Source organism: Polyodon spathula, chromosome 2, assembly GCF_017654505.1.
Source record: "Polyodon spathula isolate WHYD16114869_AA chromosome 2, ASM1765450v1, whole genome shotgun sequence".
Classification (NCBI taxonomy): domain Eukaryota; kingdom Metazoa; phylum Chordata; class Actinopteri; order Acipenseriformes; family Polyodontidae; genus Polyodon; species Polyodon spathula.
Genome location: NC_054535.1, coordinates 2,611,514 through 2,631,270, shown reverse-complemented (window position 1 = coordinate 2,631,270; position 19,757 = coordinate 2,611,514). Strand labels below are relative to the sequence as shown.

At 38.7% G+C, this 19,757-nt stretch overlaps 1 protein-coding gene across 1 annotated transcript in view; it reads left to right on the top strand.

The window, feature by feature from the left end:
- Positions 1–19,757, top strand: part of LOC121329063 (protein sel-1 homolog 3-like) — a 34,750-nt gene that overhangs the window by 9,135 nt on the left and 5,858 nt on the right. Inside the window, exons 8-17 of the mRNA XM_041274360.1 lie at positions 5,400–5,532; positions 6,960–7,106; positions 7,659–7,867; positions 8,493–8,672; positions 9,081–9,200; positions 10,224–10,364; positions 14,600–14,662; positions 15,136–15,312; positions 19,221–19,348; positions 19,486–19,569. Of these exons, the coding sequence (XP_041130294.1) occupies positions 5,400–5,532; positions 6,960–7,106; positions 7,659–7,867; positions 8,493–8,672; positions 9,081–9,200; positions 10,224–10,364; positions 14,600–14,662; positions 15,136–15,312; positions 19,221–19,348; positions 19,486–19,569 (1,382 nt within the window). The remainder of the gene's footprint in view (positions 1–5,399; positions 5,533–6,959; positions 7,107–7,658; positions 7,868–8,492; positions 8,673–9,080; positions 9,201–10,223; positions 10,365–14,599; positions 14,663–15,135; positions 15,313–19,220; positions 19,349–19,485; positions 19,570–19,757) is intronic.

The following is a 19,757-nucleotide window of genomic DNA, read 5'->3' as shown; positions in this document are numbered from 1 at the left end:
TTATTTCCATTTATTCAAGGGCACTTGCCTCTCGTCTCATAACCATAAATGAATTGTGGCACTGCTATCGCATTAGTGTCTTTTAAAAAACAGATAATGAAAGAAACAAGATGATTTCAGATGCACACAGCAAATGTGCTTTTTATATATACACACACACACACACATACAGTAGGACTGCAACAATAAAGATTTTCTTTGCCGATACCACTAGCTGATGGTTATCTACCCATATCGGCCGACACTGATAGGATACCGATAATAATAGACAGTGCAGGTAAACTACTAGAACAAAACATAGGGTCTATATGTAAACTGTTTTAAGGTTATAAATGCTAAAAAATAAACAAATGTAATTTACTTGTTGCATTTACTTTAGAAAATGAATACAAAGAATATCATAGTATTCTTCTGTGAGATTGTTGTAAAACACTTGTACAAATTGCTACCAGACATTTTGCATTTGTACTAGTAAAAATACTTCTGTAGCAAAAAAGTATATAAGGTGACGTTAATGTTTATAGCCACTTGCTGTCAAACATTGCGTATTATAACTTCTAATTGTACTATACAGCAAAAAAGTTTAGTTAAATTCTTATTTTAAGCATACACTTAAAAATGCAGCACAACTTAAACTGTTCACTTAATCAAAAAAAAAAAAAGATGTCATAAAAATCTTGCGTTTCTGGATTAAACTTGAATTTCTTAACATAAGATGGCACAGTAATCAATTCCTGCTTCAGAGTGCACCGAATACACCTGCACCCAATGCAGCTTAAGCATGAGGAACAAAAAATACAAAAGGTCATTTTGAAGTACATTGTATAATAATAATAATAACAAACAGCACCTGGTCTTGTCCAGCCATCCACTGTCTTGACCTTGTCAGATGAGTAAACAATGAGCAGCTTTCCATAAGCCGCTGGAACATTGTAGGGGCATTACACAGCCCAAAGGGCATGCATTCAAATTGGTACAAGCCTATTGGAGTAGTAAAAGCAGTCTTTTCACAGTCCCGTGAGTCGTCCTTCACCTTCCAGTATTCGCAGGCCAGATCTAAAGTGGAAAACCAGGCAGTTTGTTTCAGACTGGTAAGAGCTACCTCTATACGCAGGAGGGGGTACGCGTCCTTGTGTGTAACTGAATTTAACTTACAGTAGTTTATGCAGAAGAGAAGTGTGCCATCTTTCTTGCTAGCACAATTGGAGATGCCCATGGACTTTGGCTTCCCCGAATCACTCCTGCCTGCAACATCCCTTGTAAATGAGAGCAAACCTCTCGATACAAGTTAGGTGGAATTTGATGGTACCTCTCAAGAACTGGCGGAGACTTTCCAGTCAGTATCCTGTGCTGCGCAGTACTAGTCCTCCCATGGTCCTCATCCCCAGTAGAAAAGATGGCACGATAACAGCTGTAACTTTTCCTCCTCTGTCAGTCCCAAAGGAATGGCGATGGCTGTAATAGGACTGGCTGGTACAGGAACCTCGGGCATCACTACCTGTTGAAGACAAACAGTAACACTGCTGTCTGTAGGCATCATACTCGCATCCTCCTCTTGGAACACATCCCCCAGTTCTACAAGGAACACCTCTCCCAACTTCTGGTAATGGGATAGGCACACTGGGGCATCTCAAGATTTTGGACCTGCATAGAAAGCCTACCATGTTCCACAGTACCCAATCCCGGATCACATTCAATTCCAAAAGAGCAGGCATTCTGGGGTTACATTGATCCTCTACTATGATGACACCACAGTTGGGGATCTTTACATCACCAGTTTTAATTTAAACTTCTACATACCCCAGGTATGACACAGGCAGTCCATTAGCTGCACAGGAAAAGCTAGGCTGATGGATCCTTAAGAAGTCTTCCCTGTTATCCAAACTGTTGATTTTAAAGAACCTTTCACAAACCATAGTGACTTAGGAGCCAATATCCAACAAGGCTGGAACAGGAACACCATCCATCTCGACCTCCACTACTGGGCTCTCCCACAAGCATCTCTCTAGATGTTCCCAACTCAGCCTTCCCTACCGTCTGGACCACAACGGTGGGTCTTAGAAGTTTAAAGGCTGTTCTTGGGGATGGGCACTCACTTTACAGTGACGCTCAATACGCCCAGCTTTTGACACTGGCGAGAAATCTGTCTCCCCTGAACATCAAAACAGTCCATCTGCTGTCTGCCGTGATAAGGCTGTCCTACACCCAGTAAAGAAAAACCAGGGGCTGGAACCAAACTCGCAGCTATGAGTGGAACACGTTCTATGGTCTGGGGCTTCCCTGGTCCCCACCTTCTTTGTTCCATCTGAAGTTCAACTAATAAATCCTGTGAAAGACTTGCAATCTGCCCTCTCACCTCATTAGTCAGCTCCTTATGAAGGACCCTCTTAATCTGTTGTAAGTCCACCCTTGGGAAAGCTGGAGGCCGAGGCTCTGGTGTATGAGCAACTCTTGTTCTCCTGTTGCTTCTATCTGGACCATCCCCTCTTTCCTCAAGTCTGCAAAAGACAAATCTTCATTAAGCAGTACCTTAGTCTTCAGCTCCCGCCTCAATACCATCCTCAAAATCGTCCCTCAGCAATGAGTCTTCATCTCGAATACCTTGAGGGTCTCGTCTCCGTAACCCCTGGAACAGCTCTTAGATCTGTAGGGCAAACTCTTGCATGCTTTCCTTGGATTCTTGCCTGCAATTAAAGCACATAGAGCAAAGAACAGAGGCCTGGACCCTATCCCATACAATCTAATATCCCAAAAAACAGGCTGTACTGTATTCTGTTTCTCTTCTGGCGGTATTACAATTTCTCTCCTTGCTTCCCCCTCTAAACTACTTAAAGCAAGGTCAACCTGGTTTGCTTCTCGTATGTATGTTATATACTTTAACCATAGTCCTCAAATTTGCCTTGCGTTCCACTAAATTTATGTTGTTAATCACACCACTGAATCTAGAAGACCAGGAAGAACCCACCATAAAATGAAACATTAACACCGGGGCTGCACTGGAAGTACCTTCTCCCACTGACATTGTGCAATGAGAAATACAGGACTCCCCCACTGACACTGTGCAATGAGAAACACAGGACTCCCCCACTGACACTGTGCAATGTGCAATGAGAAACACAGGACCCCCCACTGACACTGTGCAATGAGAAACACAGGACTCCCCCACTGACACTGTGCAATGAGAAACACAGGACTCCCCCACTGACACTGTGCAATGAGAAACACAGGACTCCCCCACTGACACTGTGCAATGAGAAACACAGGACTCCCCCACTGACACTGTGCAATGAGAAACACAGGACTCCCCCACTGACACTGTGCAATGAGAAACACAGGACTCCCCCACTGACACTGTGCAATGAGAAACACAGGACTCCCCCACTGACACTGTGCAATGAGAAACACAGGACTCCCCCACTGACACTGTGCAATGAGAAACACAGGACTCCCCCACTGACACTGTGCAATGAGAAACACAGGACTCCCCCACTGACACTGTGCAATGAGAAACACAGGACTCCCCCACTGACACTGTGCAAGGAGAAACACAGGACTCCCCCACTGACACTGTGCAATGAGAAACACAGGACTCCCCCACTGACACTGTGCAATGAGAAACACAGGACTCCCCCACTGACACTGTGCAATGAGAAACACAGGACTCCCCCACTGACACTGTGCAATGAGAAACACAGGACTCCCCCACTGACACTGTGCAATGAGAAACACAGGACTCCCCCACTGACACTGTGCAATGAGAAACACAGGACTCCCCCACTGACACTGTGCAATGAGAAACACAGGACTCCCCCACTGACACTGTGCAATGAGAAACACAGGACTCGAACTGAAATTATAACCCAATGCTGCCGATGCTATGCCAGGAGAGACAGATGTAACACCAACTATAATATCACCTCTGCTTGGACTACTTAAGCAGATTACTTCCCACTGTCAGTGCTAACCCAGAACAACAATAACAAAAATAAGAAGAGGAGAAAAGCAAATAAGCAAAAATCCAGTGTTGTCCTATTTTAAGTGACTCTGCATATAATGCACAGTTCACAGCCTACCTCTGTAAAGTGCTTTGTGATGGTGGTCCACTGTGAAAGGCGCTATATAAAAATAAAGTTACTTTTTAATAAAAGAAACAAAAACACAAATGATCAATAAAATAAATTAAACAACAAAAAGTGCATAGAAACAATCTGTGCTTCTTCTAGTGTAACAAAATAAAGAATGAAAACTAAGCTACTACAGTACTCTACAGCAGCTTAGCTAAATTGATGCTTAATATTAACTGGGATTCTCCAGCAGCAGTAAGTCGGCAGCAGGCAACAGCTGCTGTGTAAACAATAGCGACAGCACCATACAGCAATACAAACAACACTTTAATAACCCACCCCTTCAAGGATCTCTTCCAACAATTACCCCCCAACAATCCCACACAGACCAGGGAGATAGTGGTGCTGATAGAGCAAAGCTGAAAGCGCGGACAAAGCAATCGTAAATCTGATTACAAAGAAAAAGCATCCAAAACAAAGCCCATTCTGTCAGCGTCTCTGTTCCGTCAACACGCTCCTTGGTTGAAACCCCAATACAGCAACAATCTCTGTGAACAGGAGGAAGGCATACATGTAGTAGCGTAGTAGAGTACTGTAGTAGCTTAGTTTTCATTCTTTATTTTGAATGGTTTTAAAACTTTAAAACCATTCAAAATTCTAAAAGGTATTGACAGTGTCGACCCAAGGGACTTTTTCAGCCTGAAAAAAGAAACAAGGACCAGGGGTCACAAATGGAGTTTAGAAAAAGGGGCATTCAGAACAGAAAATAGGAGACACTTTTTTACACAGAGAATTGTGAGGGTCTGGAATCAACTCCCCAGTAATGTTGTTGAAGCTGACACCCTGGGATCCTTCAAGAAGCTGCTTGATGAGATTTTGGGATCAATAAGCTACTAACAACCAAACGAGCAAGATGGGCCGAATGGCCTCCTCTCGTTTGTAAACTTTCTTATGTTCTTATGTTCTTATGTAATATAACATTTAAAGCACAATACAAATTGACAGTAAATTAAAAAAAAAAACACATGTGTTAGACTTGTGTCATTAGTAAGCGCGCCTGACAAAACATTAAATTCTGTGCTGGACAAAATTCAGGTATGAATATCAGTGTACATTATCGGCTAAAATAACAAAAACTGCCGATAGCAATTCCTCATAACGGTACCATGCCGACAGGCTACCAATTATCGGTGCACCCCTAATATATACAATATATCCCAGAGGACCAGTTGTTGAGAAAAAAACTTCTGTAGGATACTAAATCTTTTGTCCCCTAAATAATGTAATCGCTTATCATAATGCTATAATATGTTTTATTTGCACACTTTTTTCTAGATTGTTAATCCCCTTTCCCCAAAGAGAACTGTGGAAGAGCTGGATGCACTCTATCAGAGCTGTGAAGATGTAAAAAGCATAACCACTGGCTTTCTGCAGATACTTAAACAAAACAGACCAGTTCAAGAAAACAGTAAGAAATTGAAACTCTCTATGCTTACCAAAGGTCACATATTCATTTGGTCCACTGACATTTAAAAAAGTAGACGTGGGGTTGTGGCAAAGTGGTTAATAGTGTACAGGTGCAGGTGATTAAAGAACAGACTGACAATTGTAATCCAAGTGAAAAGGTGTGTTTTATTTATTTTTAAGTCCAGTGCCTGACGGCAAAACAAACAGGAAATAATAATGATGGTGAGTAATACAGCAGTGTGTATTACTTACATTTATAATCCCCCAAGCTGGTCCTGAAATTATAGCCCCGTTCTTGTATCCCCACATTAAACACAAAACACATACACAAGTCTGGTTAGTGCTTGAATTAGTGATTGTGGTGCAATACAGTTTTACAGTGGTACAAGTGAAGTGCTCTTCCGTGTTTGGCGACAGCTCCGGAACGTGTTAGCCATCTAGTGAATACACTCAACAACAGACAGAACAAACAAACACTCATTCACCACACAAATACAGGTCCTTCCAGGTCAATAACACAACCAAAACAAAGGAACAGATAACATTGCTTCAACCCCTCTCTATACCATCACTCATGACCACTTGGTTAATGATTGCAGCCGCTCCTCCAATCTGCGGCTGCCACATCATTTGCCCTCCGAGTCAATGAGTTAGTGTACCGAAGCTCCGTCTCTTCTGTACATGACCGACTTCCTTTTAACCCTCGGAATGAAGTGTCAGGTCAAGCAGTCCAGGGTACTAAGTTCCCTTTACTTAGTACTCACGGGAGGGAGGGAGATTTACTACCAAGAGTCATTGTCTTTCTGTCACGGGTGAATAATCTATCTGCATGTCTTTTAACTGTATTGTTTCAAACCTTGCTGTGTTTGTTTGCCTCATTGTCAAATATTTCTTTGACGACTTGGCAGATACTTATGAAAATGAACAAACTGAAAATCTTTGCATCACATTTTGAAGAAGTTCAATTTGGTTTGAAATGCATTCATTTCTGGAGAGTTGTGATAGTAACAAACTCATTTTTAAAAATCTGTAAAAATGCACAATATCTGTAACGCAAACAGTGTAGCATAATAGATGCAAACATTTGCCACATCTTTGAATATCTGCCCCATTGTTCTTCGAGCTTGCGCACCGCATTCAGTGTTTAGGCTGTTGTGTATATGGATTGAAACCTTTCAGAGGTCTACTCTGGTACTTTGAACAGCACATGGAATGGGCACTAGTAATGACTAAACCAGGCCTTGTTAAATGCTGTGCTACATAATCAAGATATACATTGCACAATTAACAGATGTTGTTTCAATAAAGACCTCATGTCGGTTCGAAAATAAATGTTTTTCTAAAAAGTGAGTGATTTATTAGGGAGCAAGCCTAGTTATATCTGATTGAGCAAGAGCTAACATTTAAATGGTTTTCGTATCATTTTAGACACATGTAAATCATATTATGTACATTTAAAGAACACATATGGTGAACAGTCTGTGTGTGACGGACTTCCCTGGACACATGAAAAACAAAGAAAATATCAAAGACTGTTTGATCTTCTTCAGATGATGGGGCCAGACTTGCTAACAGGTATTTTGCTTTTGTAATACCCAGTGGTTCAGGTGCATTGATTGTGACCAAAATGTAGAACAGAACTCATTTGTGCGATTAATGTTGCATCAGGGAATGTTTTTGTGGGTAGATTTAGAACCACTGTAGCCTGCTGTATAACATAAAGACACCCACTGTTCTTGTGTAATTGTGTGGTCTGTTGACACTTTGGTGTGTGATCAGTTAGGTTGTATTCCAACCAATTTTATAAAAAGTAATTTATTTAAGTGCAGGTCAACGCTACATTGATATTTAAGGCACTCATTAAACCTATGATAACATTTGTATTAAAACACCTCTATAGAGGCTTTAAAAAAGTACCAAACAAAACAAAGTGCAAACTTTGTTCAGTAATTTAATGCTCACAGTCCTCATCAAAGCTGTTGGTGGTTTTTGTTATTTGGCACTTTTCTTTTTAAAAGTTTGAGTGTAGGGTATGAATGAAAACCACAAAGAGTGCTTTTATTGGTGTTGTGCCTAGTAAGGAGCAAGGAGGAGCATGGTGCTAATGTTTTCACTCTTAACTCTTAGGTTCACAGGGTTCTGAAGTGACCCTTGAATTTGGAAAGAAGGTTTTTGAAATGGTATCTGAAAGATTATCAGACTGGGAGGGTGACCATGTCCTCGGCTCCCTAGTCTCGTCTTTACAGATTTCCAGCTGCTGTGGCTATCACAGAGCCTCCTATTACCTGGCTGTCATGTATGAAACTGGTTTGGGGGTTCCAGTCAATTATCTACAGGTAAAACATGTTCACTGAAATGTGGCACTAGAAAAATAGTTTTTGTGAACAAAAATAATATCTTGTGTTCTGTGAGTTCCCATTCATTAAAAAAAAGTTCTTCAATAACACAGAAATACAATACTTCTTTCAATTAATTCTACTGTACATTGTAAATGAATAGCATAACCTTGCCCTGATCTGTCCACCAGGGCTCTGTAGTTTATAGTTGTGATGATCACCTAACTCTTTACCAATGTGAAATGCTTGTTATAAATTCCTTCATCGTTTTATTTAAAAAAACAAATAAAAAAAACAATGCTAAACAGAGAAGAACAGGTAAAGGTGACTGACAAGTACAGAAGTTATGCATGATGTATATCTGTCCCATTTCTTTCAGTCGCATTTACATTTCTTCCTCTTACTAAGTAACCCATCTATTGCCCAGAAGAGACTGACATCTTGACTCGTGTAATTTCGGTTGTAAGACACATGTTTAAGCCTTTATTTGCAACGCTTCGACTGCAATACAATAGATTTTTATAAATGCTTAAGCAAATCATGTTTGTTTCACCCACCCCCTATTGCAAATGTTAGGATTTGTTTTATTCGTTTTTATTTATGTTTTGATTTATTTATTTACTAGGGACATGTTTATGGTTTGGTTGGTGCTCAAGGAGATGAGAGTCTGGCTCTAATGCATCTTGGTTACAAACATATCGAAGGCATTGATGGTTATCCTCTAGATTATGACCTGTCATACAGTTACTATATCAATATTGGAAAGCAGACTTTGCAAGATCGATGGGAAGTAGGGGAAGCACAGGTAAGAGAATATATGAATTGCTTTAACGTTACAGTACCAGTAATGTACGCCTGGTCACTTTTAACAGCAGACAGAAGATCCCTTGGAAGTACAGTCCCCCTGTACTCACAAACAGCTGCAGAAACATCGCGCCTGTGTGACTTGGGTGCTCTTTTATAGCACATTGGCTTGGTCCCTGTGTAAAGACAAGGGTCTCATTTTCAGTATTGAAAGTATTCAGTTATTCAGTATTTCACCTGATGCTCTCACGACCCACACAAGATCTACCTCTTACTACTTTTGGCTGAGATTACTACCATTCAGGGTATCCAAAGCTTGTTACACCATGTATCTGGAAAATACCATTTTCAAATTTAATACAAGAAGACTAAAATAAGTTTGGTCTTGTTTTCTCTCTCACTCAAACAGGCTTATGTTGAATCAGTTCGGCTAACAGATGAAACAGCCCTGAAATTTCATACAAACGAGAACGGTGACCTCTATCAGTTTCTAAATCTTCAAGCAAAAAGAGGAGACTTGAATTCACAAGTATTATTATTATTATTATTATTATATTATTATTATTATTATTATTATTATTATTATGTGATTGAATGTGACCATTTTCATGTAAGTGGTATTAAATGTGTGATGGGCATTGATAGTTGGAACCAATGAGCACAGACATAATTTGAGGCCAGAAATGTCTGCTGTCTAATGTCTCATTTCTAAAATATGAAACCTACTTCTAATATTTCCCTTCTACTGAACAGCTGCAGCCAAAAGTGTTGCAGCACCCTCTAGAGTTGTCAGGATGTGTGTGGTAAAGTGCAGAAAGGGACTGTCCACACATAGTTCAGAAAAAAAGCTTTATTATTTTAAAAAAGCCATCAGTCAAAATAGTAGTCACCCCTGCTACCAACAATGACATCGGGGAAAGAAAAAGACAACAGTCTCCAAACAAAAAACACAATAATTAATCCGGCACAGCTGTGCCACCTTGATCCCCCCGTGCAGGAAAAGCTGTGCTCTCAACACCAGGCTGTGGTGTGGTGCTGTGCTGTGCTGTGCAGGTGACAGGTCCTCTTGCTGGCTGTATAGCTGCAGCTCCCCTGTCAATCCTCTGCAATGAAACTAAAACAAACACAGAGCGCTCCGGCGCATCATTACCCCGTAATCAGCCTGGTGCCTCCGCTTAATCCAGTCGCTGCGTGGCCCCCAGCTGATCACAATGGAGTTGTTTAGCAGCACTGCAGCCACGTACCCTCCCCAAGATGTCCGACTTCCGGTTTCACAACAACACAGAGTTTGATCATCTCAGAGACGCCATAACGCTAACTTTAGCAAACATCCCTCCTGATCTTTTTCATTTTTTTAATGAGTCTCAATCTTGTCTAGGTGAGGCTAACACTTTTGCCACAGCTGTACATGCATCCTTTGATTTTTCCTGCTTGTTTTTCATTCTCGCAGCCTGCAGGTTTAGCAACCCTCTCTGGCATCCTCCAAACTGGATGCCCAATAGTTCAGCCAGACCGTGTTCAGTCATGTCTTTAAACATGCATTTTCTTTTAGAAAACATTGGCCAGAATGCTGTTTTGGGGCCAGCATGGTGTGTCAAAGAATGTGACTGCAGCTGCTCAGTGGTATGCCAGGAGCGCTCTCAAAATGGAAGATCCGCAGGCCATGTATGATCTGGCTATTATTTTATTCAAGGTAAGCTGCTCTATTTCATGACAGAAGCACATACTGTATGTAAAGGTACACGGTGAGACTGGTACTGTGCCCTTTTCTCATCAGCTGTCCCTGTGTCCCAACATTTATCCTCAAAACTTGGTCTCAGTTTCCAACAGTGCCAGATAGCACCTTGCATTCATTCCGTGAACAGTCGGCAATCACATTAAAATATCATTTACGATACTAGATTAAAAAGCATGCAAAGCTGAAGCAATTCACTTGCTCCCTAAATCATCCTTTGCAATCAAGACTGTCTTTGTAATGGTTTATTGGAGGCCCACCAGACACCGCATTCATTTCGCTTTAGTGTTAGTTTGTTTGGATGTTTGTTTAATTCACTTCACTTTCTTACTCACCTGTACCTTCCACTTAACAAACTGTTATCTGCAATAAGTTGTTGGCATTGTATTTCATTTATTACATTATAGTTTACAACAATAAACCGTTTGTTCATGAAATTGACACCTCTGACGTCCCTGCTTTTGCTGTCTGTCACTCTTGCTTTCTTATTTAGTTATAGGTATTGGGCCGGTAGTATCTCCTTAGGGAGGACAGTACAACTGCTTCTCAGTTGTGCAGAGTGATCGTTACAAAGTGATAGAAATTTCAGTAAATATGGTAACAAACTTGGTCAGGAACTGGGAAGAGAAGGGTCAGAGGTTGTTATGTTTTGTTACTTTAATGTAAAAAAAAAAACAGCAATAGTGATAAAAGCACTATCTTCAAATAAGAAGCTTGCTTTAAAATAAAAACAACAAAACAAGTATAGTTTTAAAACTACACCACCCACTCGATATATCGCAGGTGTCGGGGACCAATATAAATCCGCTATATATCGAGAGACCCATAGAAAAACAAATAGGCTAACAAATACTGTACAACCACTCCCTCGTTTTAATTCGTACTGCGGAGGGTAATCTCTGAATCCGCAGTAGTGAGGGGTGATAAAACGAGGGGTGGGTGTATACTGTAATAGGGTTGTCAAGCTGCACTGCAAAAGGCAATAATTAATAACGCTAACCGAAACACAGGGTGTATAAAATAAGAAAATAATAAATTATGTTCCAAAAATAGATAAATACAGTAATTGTAAATCTCGAAAAACTACTCGCTTCTAAATCTTTTGTAGTCATCTTTGTATTACTTTAGTATAAATACATGTTCATTTGGATTCATATGTTGTTTTTTTCTGACTTTATGTGAACGAAAAGACACACATTTGCCCGTTTTCCCATTGGAAATAGTGATATTTTGAAATATCACTGTCCTGGTCACAAAAACAAAGTCTGTGGGGAATAATAGCCATTTTCTATACGTTTGAGGCATAAGCAATTAGGAAATAACACTTACTACCCAGGAACAAAAATTGTGTTACATAGTGTAATCAAATAAATACTTTAAAAAAAGAGGATTTGATAATCATAAATAAGCAAATAAACCGTAAGTAAACAACAGCAATAGGCAATAAACAGTAATCGGCACTCACGTCCTCAGCCAGACTGGCATGTTCATCACTCATAGAGTTCCCCACAGCTTGCCACAATAATTATTGAAACCAGTAGAAAACAATGTGCAATTCTTTACGAACAGCAGTGCTCAAGTCCTGGCGGAACGCACCGGAATGGAGTTCCTGCACTTTTTAAAAAATATTTTTGAAAATAAATAGAAATCTTTTCCAGAAAACTATTTTCGAATTTGACCACACCCATGTGAAAATGTATCGGTGAATATCACCGTCGTCTCTTTCTGGACCTTGAGACATCAAACTCGCACTGAGTGCGGTTCGACTCTGTCAACCTCTGTGCAGGCTCATTGGAAAACACAGTGACTGTGCGCATTGTACGGTATGTGCATGTTTGTATAAGTTCATGAAGACTTTATTTTTAGTTAATATATGTTTGAAACACTAGTCTTTCCATATATTAAAGTTAAGAAAAGTACAATTTATTTTTGGTTCATGACCAGACCACGGATTTTATATATACAATATTTAGAAATTACAAAAGCAAATGCAAAAAGAAAAACGGATTTCAAAATGTCGCTTTGAAAAATGCGACATTTTGAAATCTAACATGAAATACTAATTTGGCTTCCGGTAGACTCTGCGATCTCATTTCTTAGTGTCTTTGATTACACAGCGGTAAATAAAAGATCTACATTATGTTCATATAGTTCATTTTTATTTTTATGATGTCTCAATTCTAATATTTTAGCTGATGCTGAATGTTTGGCCATAGCTTTAGGCTCATGCTGATCCATGGCCTGGATTTTCCACTCTCACTGAAGGTGTCACTCCAGCGCAGTGGAACAGAGGGCCCCATGCACAGGGCCAGCGTAACCATATAGGCAGAACAGAGGGCTGCCTAGGGCGGCAAAAATGGTTCATAATTACATTTTATACTTTTACACATTACTTTAATCGTAAAATGTTCAACATCTTAGATCACTGTTTCTTGTTCAGCAAAACCTATTCCTGATGTTACGGAACAGAGCAGCGGTGTAGTCCTAAATCTACAAGTGCGGGAATGCTGGGGTGTCACCATGCCGGTGTGGTGTCACGCAAAATCTCCTCTCCCCTGGGAACAGGCTTCTGGTTGTTGAGCCTGCTGCTAAGCAAAGGACGCATTGAAGTTCCTTGCGTATTCAAATGGGGCGGGGCATTGTTGGATTTCATTTGATTACCCTGACAATGATTCTTATAAAAGGATGTTGCTGATACTGGATAATCAAAATGTTTTACTGATTTTATATCTCTGAAATTCTCTGATGGCTGTCCTGGAGATCGCTAGATTTGTAGCTAGTTGCTTTTGACAACAAATCTCACCAAGTCAGCCCTTAAAGTCACTAGATTTGGTGAGAAATTCACTAAATTGGCAACACTGCTTGAAGGTGCAGTAAAAAATAGTTGCTTTCCGCACAGCTGCTTATTGCCTTGACACAACAAGGAAAAGAGATCGCTTCACCGGTGCCCAGGCACTGAAATTAGAGCAGTTGTTGCTATTTAAGCATTTTCATAAAACATCGGTAAAGATTTGTTAATTATTTAAAATAGAAAAATCAGAAAATGATTATGTGATCACTACCCTACACGTTAGATACCACTTTTATAGTAGTTAAGGAACGCAGTACGGTACTGTACAAAGGTCATGATGGGGGTAGAATCCATTGATCATAAATATTGCCATTGTAGAGCTGACAGTAGATGTCACTGCCATTTGTAACCAGTGACGATTGTATATAGTTGTATTTAGTTTTGCAACCATGTAAAAAAAAAAAAAAATTAAAGAACACAATCTGGTGTACAATAATTTGTTTATACATTGATCTATATGTGTAATTTTAAAAGAGTGAAAAGGGATGGCAGCAACATTTTTTTTGGCAAGGGCAGCAAAAATCCTTGCATCATCCCTCCCATCTAGCCCTGCTGAGAGCCTCCTATGTGCACCAGTAACCTGTCCTCCTCCTGCTCCTCGTATTTTGTCATTATATTCGCATCAATGATGTAAGCACAGTATTACAATTTATGAAAATTGTATATTAAGATTTTTTGTAGAAAGTGGAAGCTAATTAAAATGTAAATCTGCAAATATGCAAATACAGTATATACTTTAAGTAGGTTGTAGGAATATTAGGAGTAGCAGGTAGCAGTGGAAAACTACTACGTGCAGAGCTGTGTGCATGCTTGAGGCAGAAGGTGGTTGTAATCGGTTCTGTGGGTTTTTCATCGATCAGATTGGATTTAGTTTAGTTACATAGAATAAGGAAGACATGTATGATAATCGGTGTGTGCTTATTGGTTAAGGATGGGGTGGTGGCAGTCCTTGATTGGTTAATGAAGTATGAATATGTATAAAGTAGTATGTATTAATACTGCTGTTTTATGTGATCTTCAGTGCTGTTGATGGCTACCTAGTACTTTGAGTTCATTGTACTGTGATGCTGTTAGACTTCTGCTTTCTGTGTAATAAAATGCTTTTGGTGAGAAACATTCCCTACAAGATCTTATATACTTCTTTGATCACGGCAAAAACACCTACAAAGTTCCAGGAAGCAGTTGCAAACAAACAAAAAAGCACATACAGCACTGGATTTGCATTTTCTGCACAACTATAATTTGCAGGAAAATAAGTTCTACAACGTTGCATTTCAACAAGTCAAGCTGGAAAACTCTTCAACTGTATCATCATATATAACTTGTGTCTTCTATTGCTTAGGGTCAAGGAGTAAAAAAGAACAAGACATTTGCATTACAACTTATGAAAAAAGCAGCTGCAATGGTAAGCTTTTAAAAGCTGTTATATAAAAGAACTGTTATAACGTGGTGCAAAGAAATCTGCATATCTACCATTCAATCTGATGTAATATTCCTCTTGATTATGACCCATGAATGTGTTTGTTTATTTTTTTTTAATTTATTTTTTAACAGAAGCTACCTGGTCTGATTGAAATATGTAAAACAAAGCAATATATTGCAAGAAATGTGTTTTCCCAATGGAGATATGTATGTGTATAGAGACTGACAGGCCTCCAGATTCTAAATCTCTTTAGAATTACTTGTGCTAAAGAAACCAACATTAGTCTGGTTTAAGAGTTTCATAAATATCAAACTATATCTTTTTCTATTCCTTCAGCTTAGTGAATATTTCATCAGTGACCGACAAGGAGGATGGGCTGTTGCTCACAAGTTTATACTGTAGATACTATAAAAAATACATTTTTGCATTAATAGACAAAACACCTTCTTTTACAGGGATCGGTTCAAGCCCTCAATGGGCTGGGATGGTACTATCACACATTCAAGGCAGACCTGGTCACAGCAACAAAATACTTTGAACAAGCAGCACAAAATGAAAGTAGTGCTGCGTTCTTTAATTTGGGAATATTTTATCTGAATGGACAGTACCCTGGAAAGTCGGAGCAGAATCAGGTGAGGCCAGACAAAGGGTTGCTGCAGTGGTACTTTGTTTGGTGGGGGATGGGGGGGGGGGTACTATTCCTGTCTAATCTAAACTTAGTTTAGTTCCATACTTTTATTTTTGGTTAATTATATGTTGGTGGTTTATGCTTTGATTGTAGGGGTAGAAGATGATTGCGTTTCTATTTCTGAATGCCTTCTATAGTCATCACTGAATAACACCTACGCGGTTGTGCTTTTTATTCGATACTCTACAGCAGCGGTTCTTAACCCTGGACCCCACTGTGTCTTCTGGTTTTCATTCTAACTGATCTCTGAATTACTCAACTAAACCCTTAATTGAACTAATCATTTACTTTAATTAGGCCTTTTTAATTGTTTTCAGCTCTTAAACAGTTGTAGATTTCAACTTAACTATACCATGTTATAAGTAACTTTGAAATCTGCAACTTTTTAGGAGCTGAGAGCAATTAAAAAGTTCTTAAGTTAATTATTAATCCAATTAAGGGCTTAGTAAAGTAATTGAAAATATGGTTGGAATGAAAACCAGAAGACACTGGGGTTCCGATGGCTGGTGTTGAAAATCACTGTTCTAGACTGCAATGTTTACTTGGTCTGGATAAAACACTGCTGATGGATCTCTGCAAGCCAGGCCCACTGAGAGGGCGGGAGGATGGGGAAACTTCCCCAGTTTTTTTATTTTTTTAAATATAAAATGTTTTAAAACGACTAGCCCTGCACAAGGCCCTTTGTGTTCCCACCACCATTTTAAAGAGATCTCCAGTCCTGCACACCAAGCCGTTGTAATGACTGTGTATGAGGTGGCAGTGCAGGCGCTGTCAAACACTTCCTTTCACACAACGAACTTTCACATTTCTTATTTTACTACACCAAAAAGCTGAAAAAAGGCAGAGCAATTTCATGTATTTTTTTAAAACAATCAGAATTTTAAAAATGTAAAAGAACCCTAAAGTTGCACAGTATTTATCACAGTATGAATTATTCTATTATTAACATCTGTAATTTGCACAAAACAACCTAGTGCAACAGTTTGTTAGAAAAAAATGTATTGTGTAAAATAAATAAAGTACTTTCTTCAGCTGGTGGTAAACACACTTAGAATGATCGGTTATATTGCTTAAAATACAAATATATTTACTAATACAGGTTATTAATTAAGAGCCAAGATGAATGGTTTATTTTTGACACAGGATAAATAAAATAGTTTATAGTAACACCATTAATGTATTTTAATTGTAAAAACATATGTTTTACAATACAGTATCAGCTGAAAAGATCTTCAAGCCCATTATCAAAGTACAGGATCAGCTGAAAGATCTTCAAACCCATTATCAAAGTACAGTATCAGCTGAAAAGATCTTCAAACCCATTAAAAGTACAGTATCAGCTGAAAAGATCTTTAAACCCATTATCAAAGTACAGTATCAGCTGAAAAGATCTTTAAACCCATTATCAAAGTACAGTAGCAGCTGAAAGATCTTCAAACCCATTATCAAAGTAAAGTAGCAGCTGAAAGATCTTCAAACCCATTATCAAAGTACAGGATCAGCTGAAAAGACCTTCAAACCCATTATCAAAGTACAGGATCAGCTGAAAGATCTTCAAACCCATTATCAAAGTACAGTATCAGCTGAAAAGATCTTCAAACCCATTATCAAAGTACAGTAGCAGCTGAAAGATCTTCAAACCCATTATCAAAGTAAAGTAGCAGCTGAAAGATCTTCAAACCCATTATCAAAGTAAAGTAGCAGCTGAAAGATCTTCAAACCCATTATCAAAACAGGATCAGCTGAAAAGACCTTCAAACCCATTATCAAAGTACAGGATCAGCTGAAAGATCTTCAAACCCATTATCAAAGTACAGTATCAGCTGAAAAGATCTTCAAACCCATTATCAAAGTACAGTAGCAGCTGAAAGATCTTCAAACCCATTATCAAAGTACAGTAGCAGCTGAAAGATCTTCAAACCCATTATCAAAGTACAGTATCAGCTGAAAAGATCTTTAAACCCATTATCAAAGTACAGTAGCAGCTGAAAGATCTTCAAACCCATTATCAAAGTAAAGTAGCAGCTGAAAGATCTTCAAACCCATTATCAAAGTACAGGATCAGCTGAAAAGACCTTCAAACCCATTATCAAAGTACAGGATCAGCTGAAAGATCTTCAAACCCATTATCAAAGTACAGTATCAGCTGAAAGATCTTCAAACCCATTATCAAAGTACAGTAGCTGCTGAAAGATCTTCAAACCCATTATCAAAGTACAGTAGCAGCTGAAAGATCTTCAAACCCATTATCAAAGTACAGTATCAGCTGAAAAGACCTTCAAACCCATTATCAAAGTACAAGATCAGCTGAAAGATCTTCAAACCCATTATCAAAGTACAGTATCAGCTGAAAAGATCTTTAAACCTATTATCAAAGTACAGTATCAGCTGAAAAGATCTTCAAACCCATTAAAGTACAGTATCAGCTGAAAAGATCTTTAAACCCATTATCAAAGTACAGTATCAGCTGAAAAGATCTTTAAACCCATTATCAAAGTACAGTAGCAGCTGAAAGATCTTCAAACCCATCATCAAAGTACAGTATCAGCTGAAAAGATCTTCAAACCCATTATCAAAGTACAGTATCAGCTGAAAAGATCTTCAAACCCATTATCAAAGTACAGTATCAGCTGAAAAGATCTTCAAACCCATTAAAGTACAGTATCAGCTGAAAAGATCTTTAAACCCATTATCAAAGTACAGTATCAGCTGAAAGATCTTCAAACCCATTATCAAAGTACAGTATCAGCTGAAAAGATCTTCAAACCCATTATCAAAGTACAGTATCAGCTGAAAAGACCTTCAAACCCATTATCAAAGTACAGTATCAGCTGAAAAGATCTTCAAACCCATTATCAAAGTACAGTAGCAGCTGAAAGATCTTCAAACCCATTATCAAAGTACAGTATCAGCTGAAAGATCTTCAAACCCATTATCAAAGTACAGTATCAGCTGAAAAGATCTTCAAACCCATTATCAAAGTGCAGTATCAGCTGAAAAGATCTTCAAACCCATTAAAGTACAGTATCAGCTGAAAAGATCTTTAAACCCATTATCAAAGTACAAGATCAGCTGAAAGATCTTCAAACCCATTATCAAAGTACAGTATCAGCTGAAAAGATCTTTAAACCTATTATCAAAGTACAGTATCAGCTGAAAAGATCTTCAAACCCATTAAAGTACAGTATCAGCTGAAAAGATCTTTAAACCCATTATCAAAGTACAGTATCAGCTGAAAAGATCTTCAAACCCATTATCAAAGTACAGTATCAGCTGAAAAGATCTTCAAACCCATTATCAAAGTACAGTATCAGCTGAAAAGATCTTTAAACCCATTATCAAAGTACAGTATCAGCTGAAAGATCTTCAAACCCATTATCAAAGTACAGTATCAGCTGAAAAGATCTTCAAACCCATTAAAGTACAGTATCAGCTGAAAAGATCTTTAAACCCATTATCAAAGTACAGTATCAGCTGAAAGATCTTCAAACCCATTATCAAAGTACAGTATCAGCTGAAAAGACCTTCAAACCCATTATCAAAGTACAGTATGAGCTGAAAAGACCTTCAAACCCATTATCAAAGTACAGTATCAGCTGAAAAGATCTTCAAACCCATTATCAAAGTACAGTAGCAGCTGAAAGATCTTCAAACCCATTATCAAAGTACAGTATCAGCTGAAAGATCTTCAAACCCATTATCAAAGTACAGTATCAGCTGAAAAGATCTTCAAACCCATTATCAAAGTACAGTATCAGCTGAAAAGATCTTCAAACCCATTATCAAAGTACAGTATCATGATGTGAGTGGGGACTAAAGTTCACGGCCCTTTTGCGTTTTCTCCCTTCTCAGACTGCAGCTTTTGAGCTCTTCTTGAAAGCAGCTGTAGATGGACATTTTGATGCAGTCATTGAGTGCTCTCAATTCTATGCTACAGGACAACTGAGCACTGTTCCCAGGGATCCAGAAACAGCAGCCAAGTAAGAACTTTCAATGTGGCTTATCTTTCCACGTATTCATTTACATTCATTTTACTAATTACCAGAAACAAGATGCACATTCTATGTTTTTTGTGTCTAAATCAGTATACGACTACAATATATTTTCTTCCTTGCAGAATGGCTAAAGAGATATCCGAACAAAATGGTAATTTAGGGTACGTTGTGAAAAAGGCTCTAGATGCGTATATGGAAAGATCATGGTAAGCACAGAATACAACTTCTCTTATTGCTAGACACATTCCTCTTGATTGAATGGTACAGAGAGCAGAGCTGTAACAGGTGAGCTCTTTAAAACAAAACAAGAACACAAGATCTTATATTAGTTTTTTATTAAAACTGTTACCATTTACTATGGTATACCAAGGTAAAAACATAGCAACATGTAGAA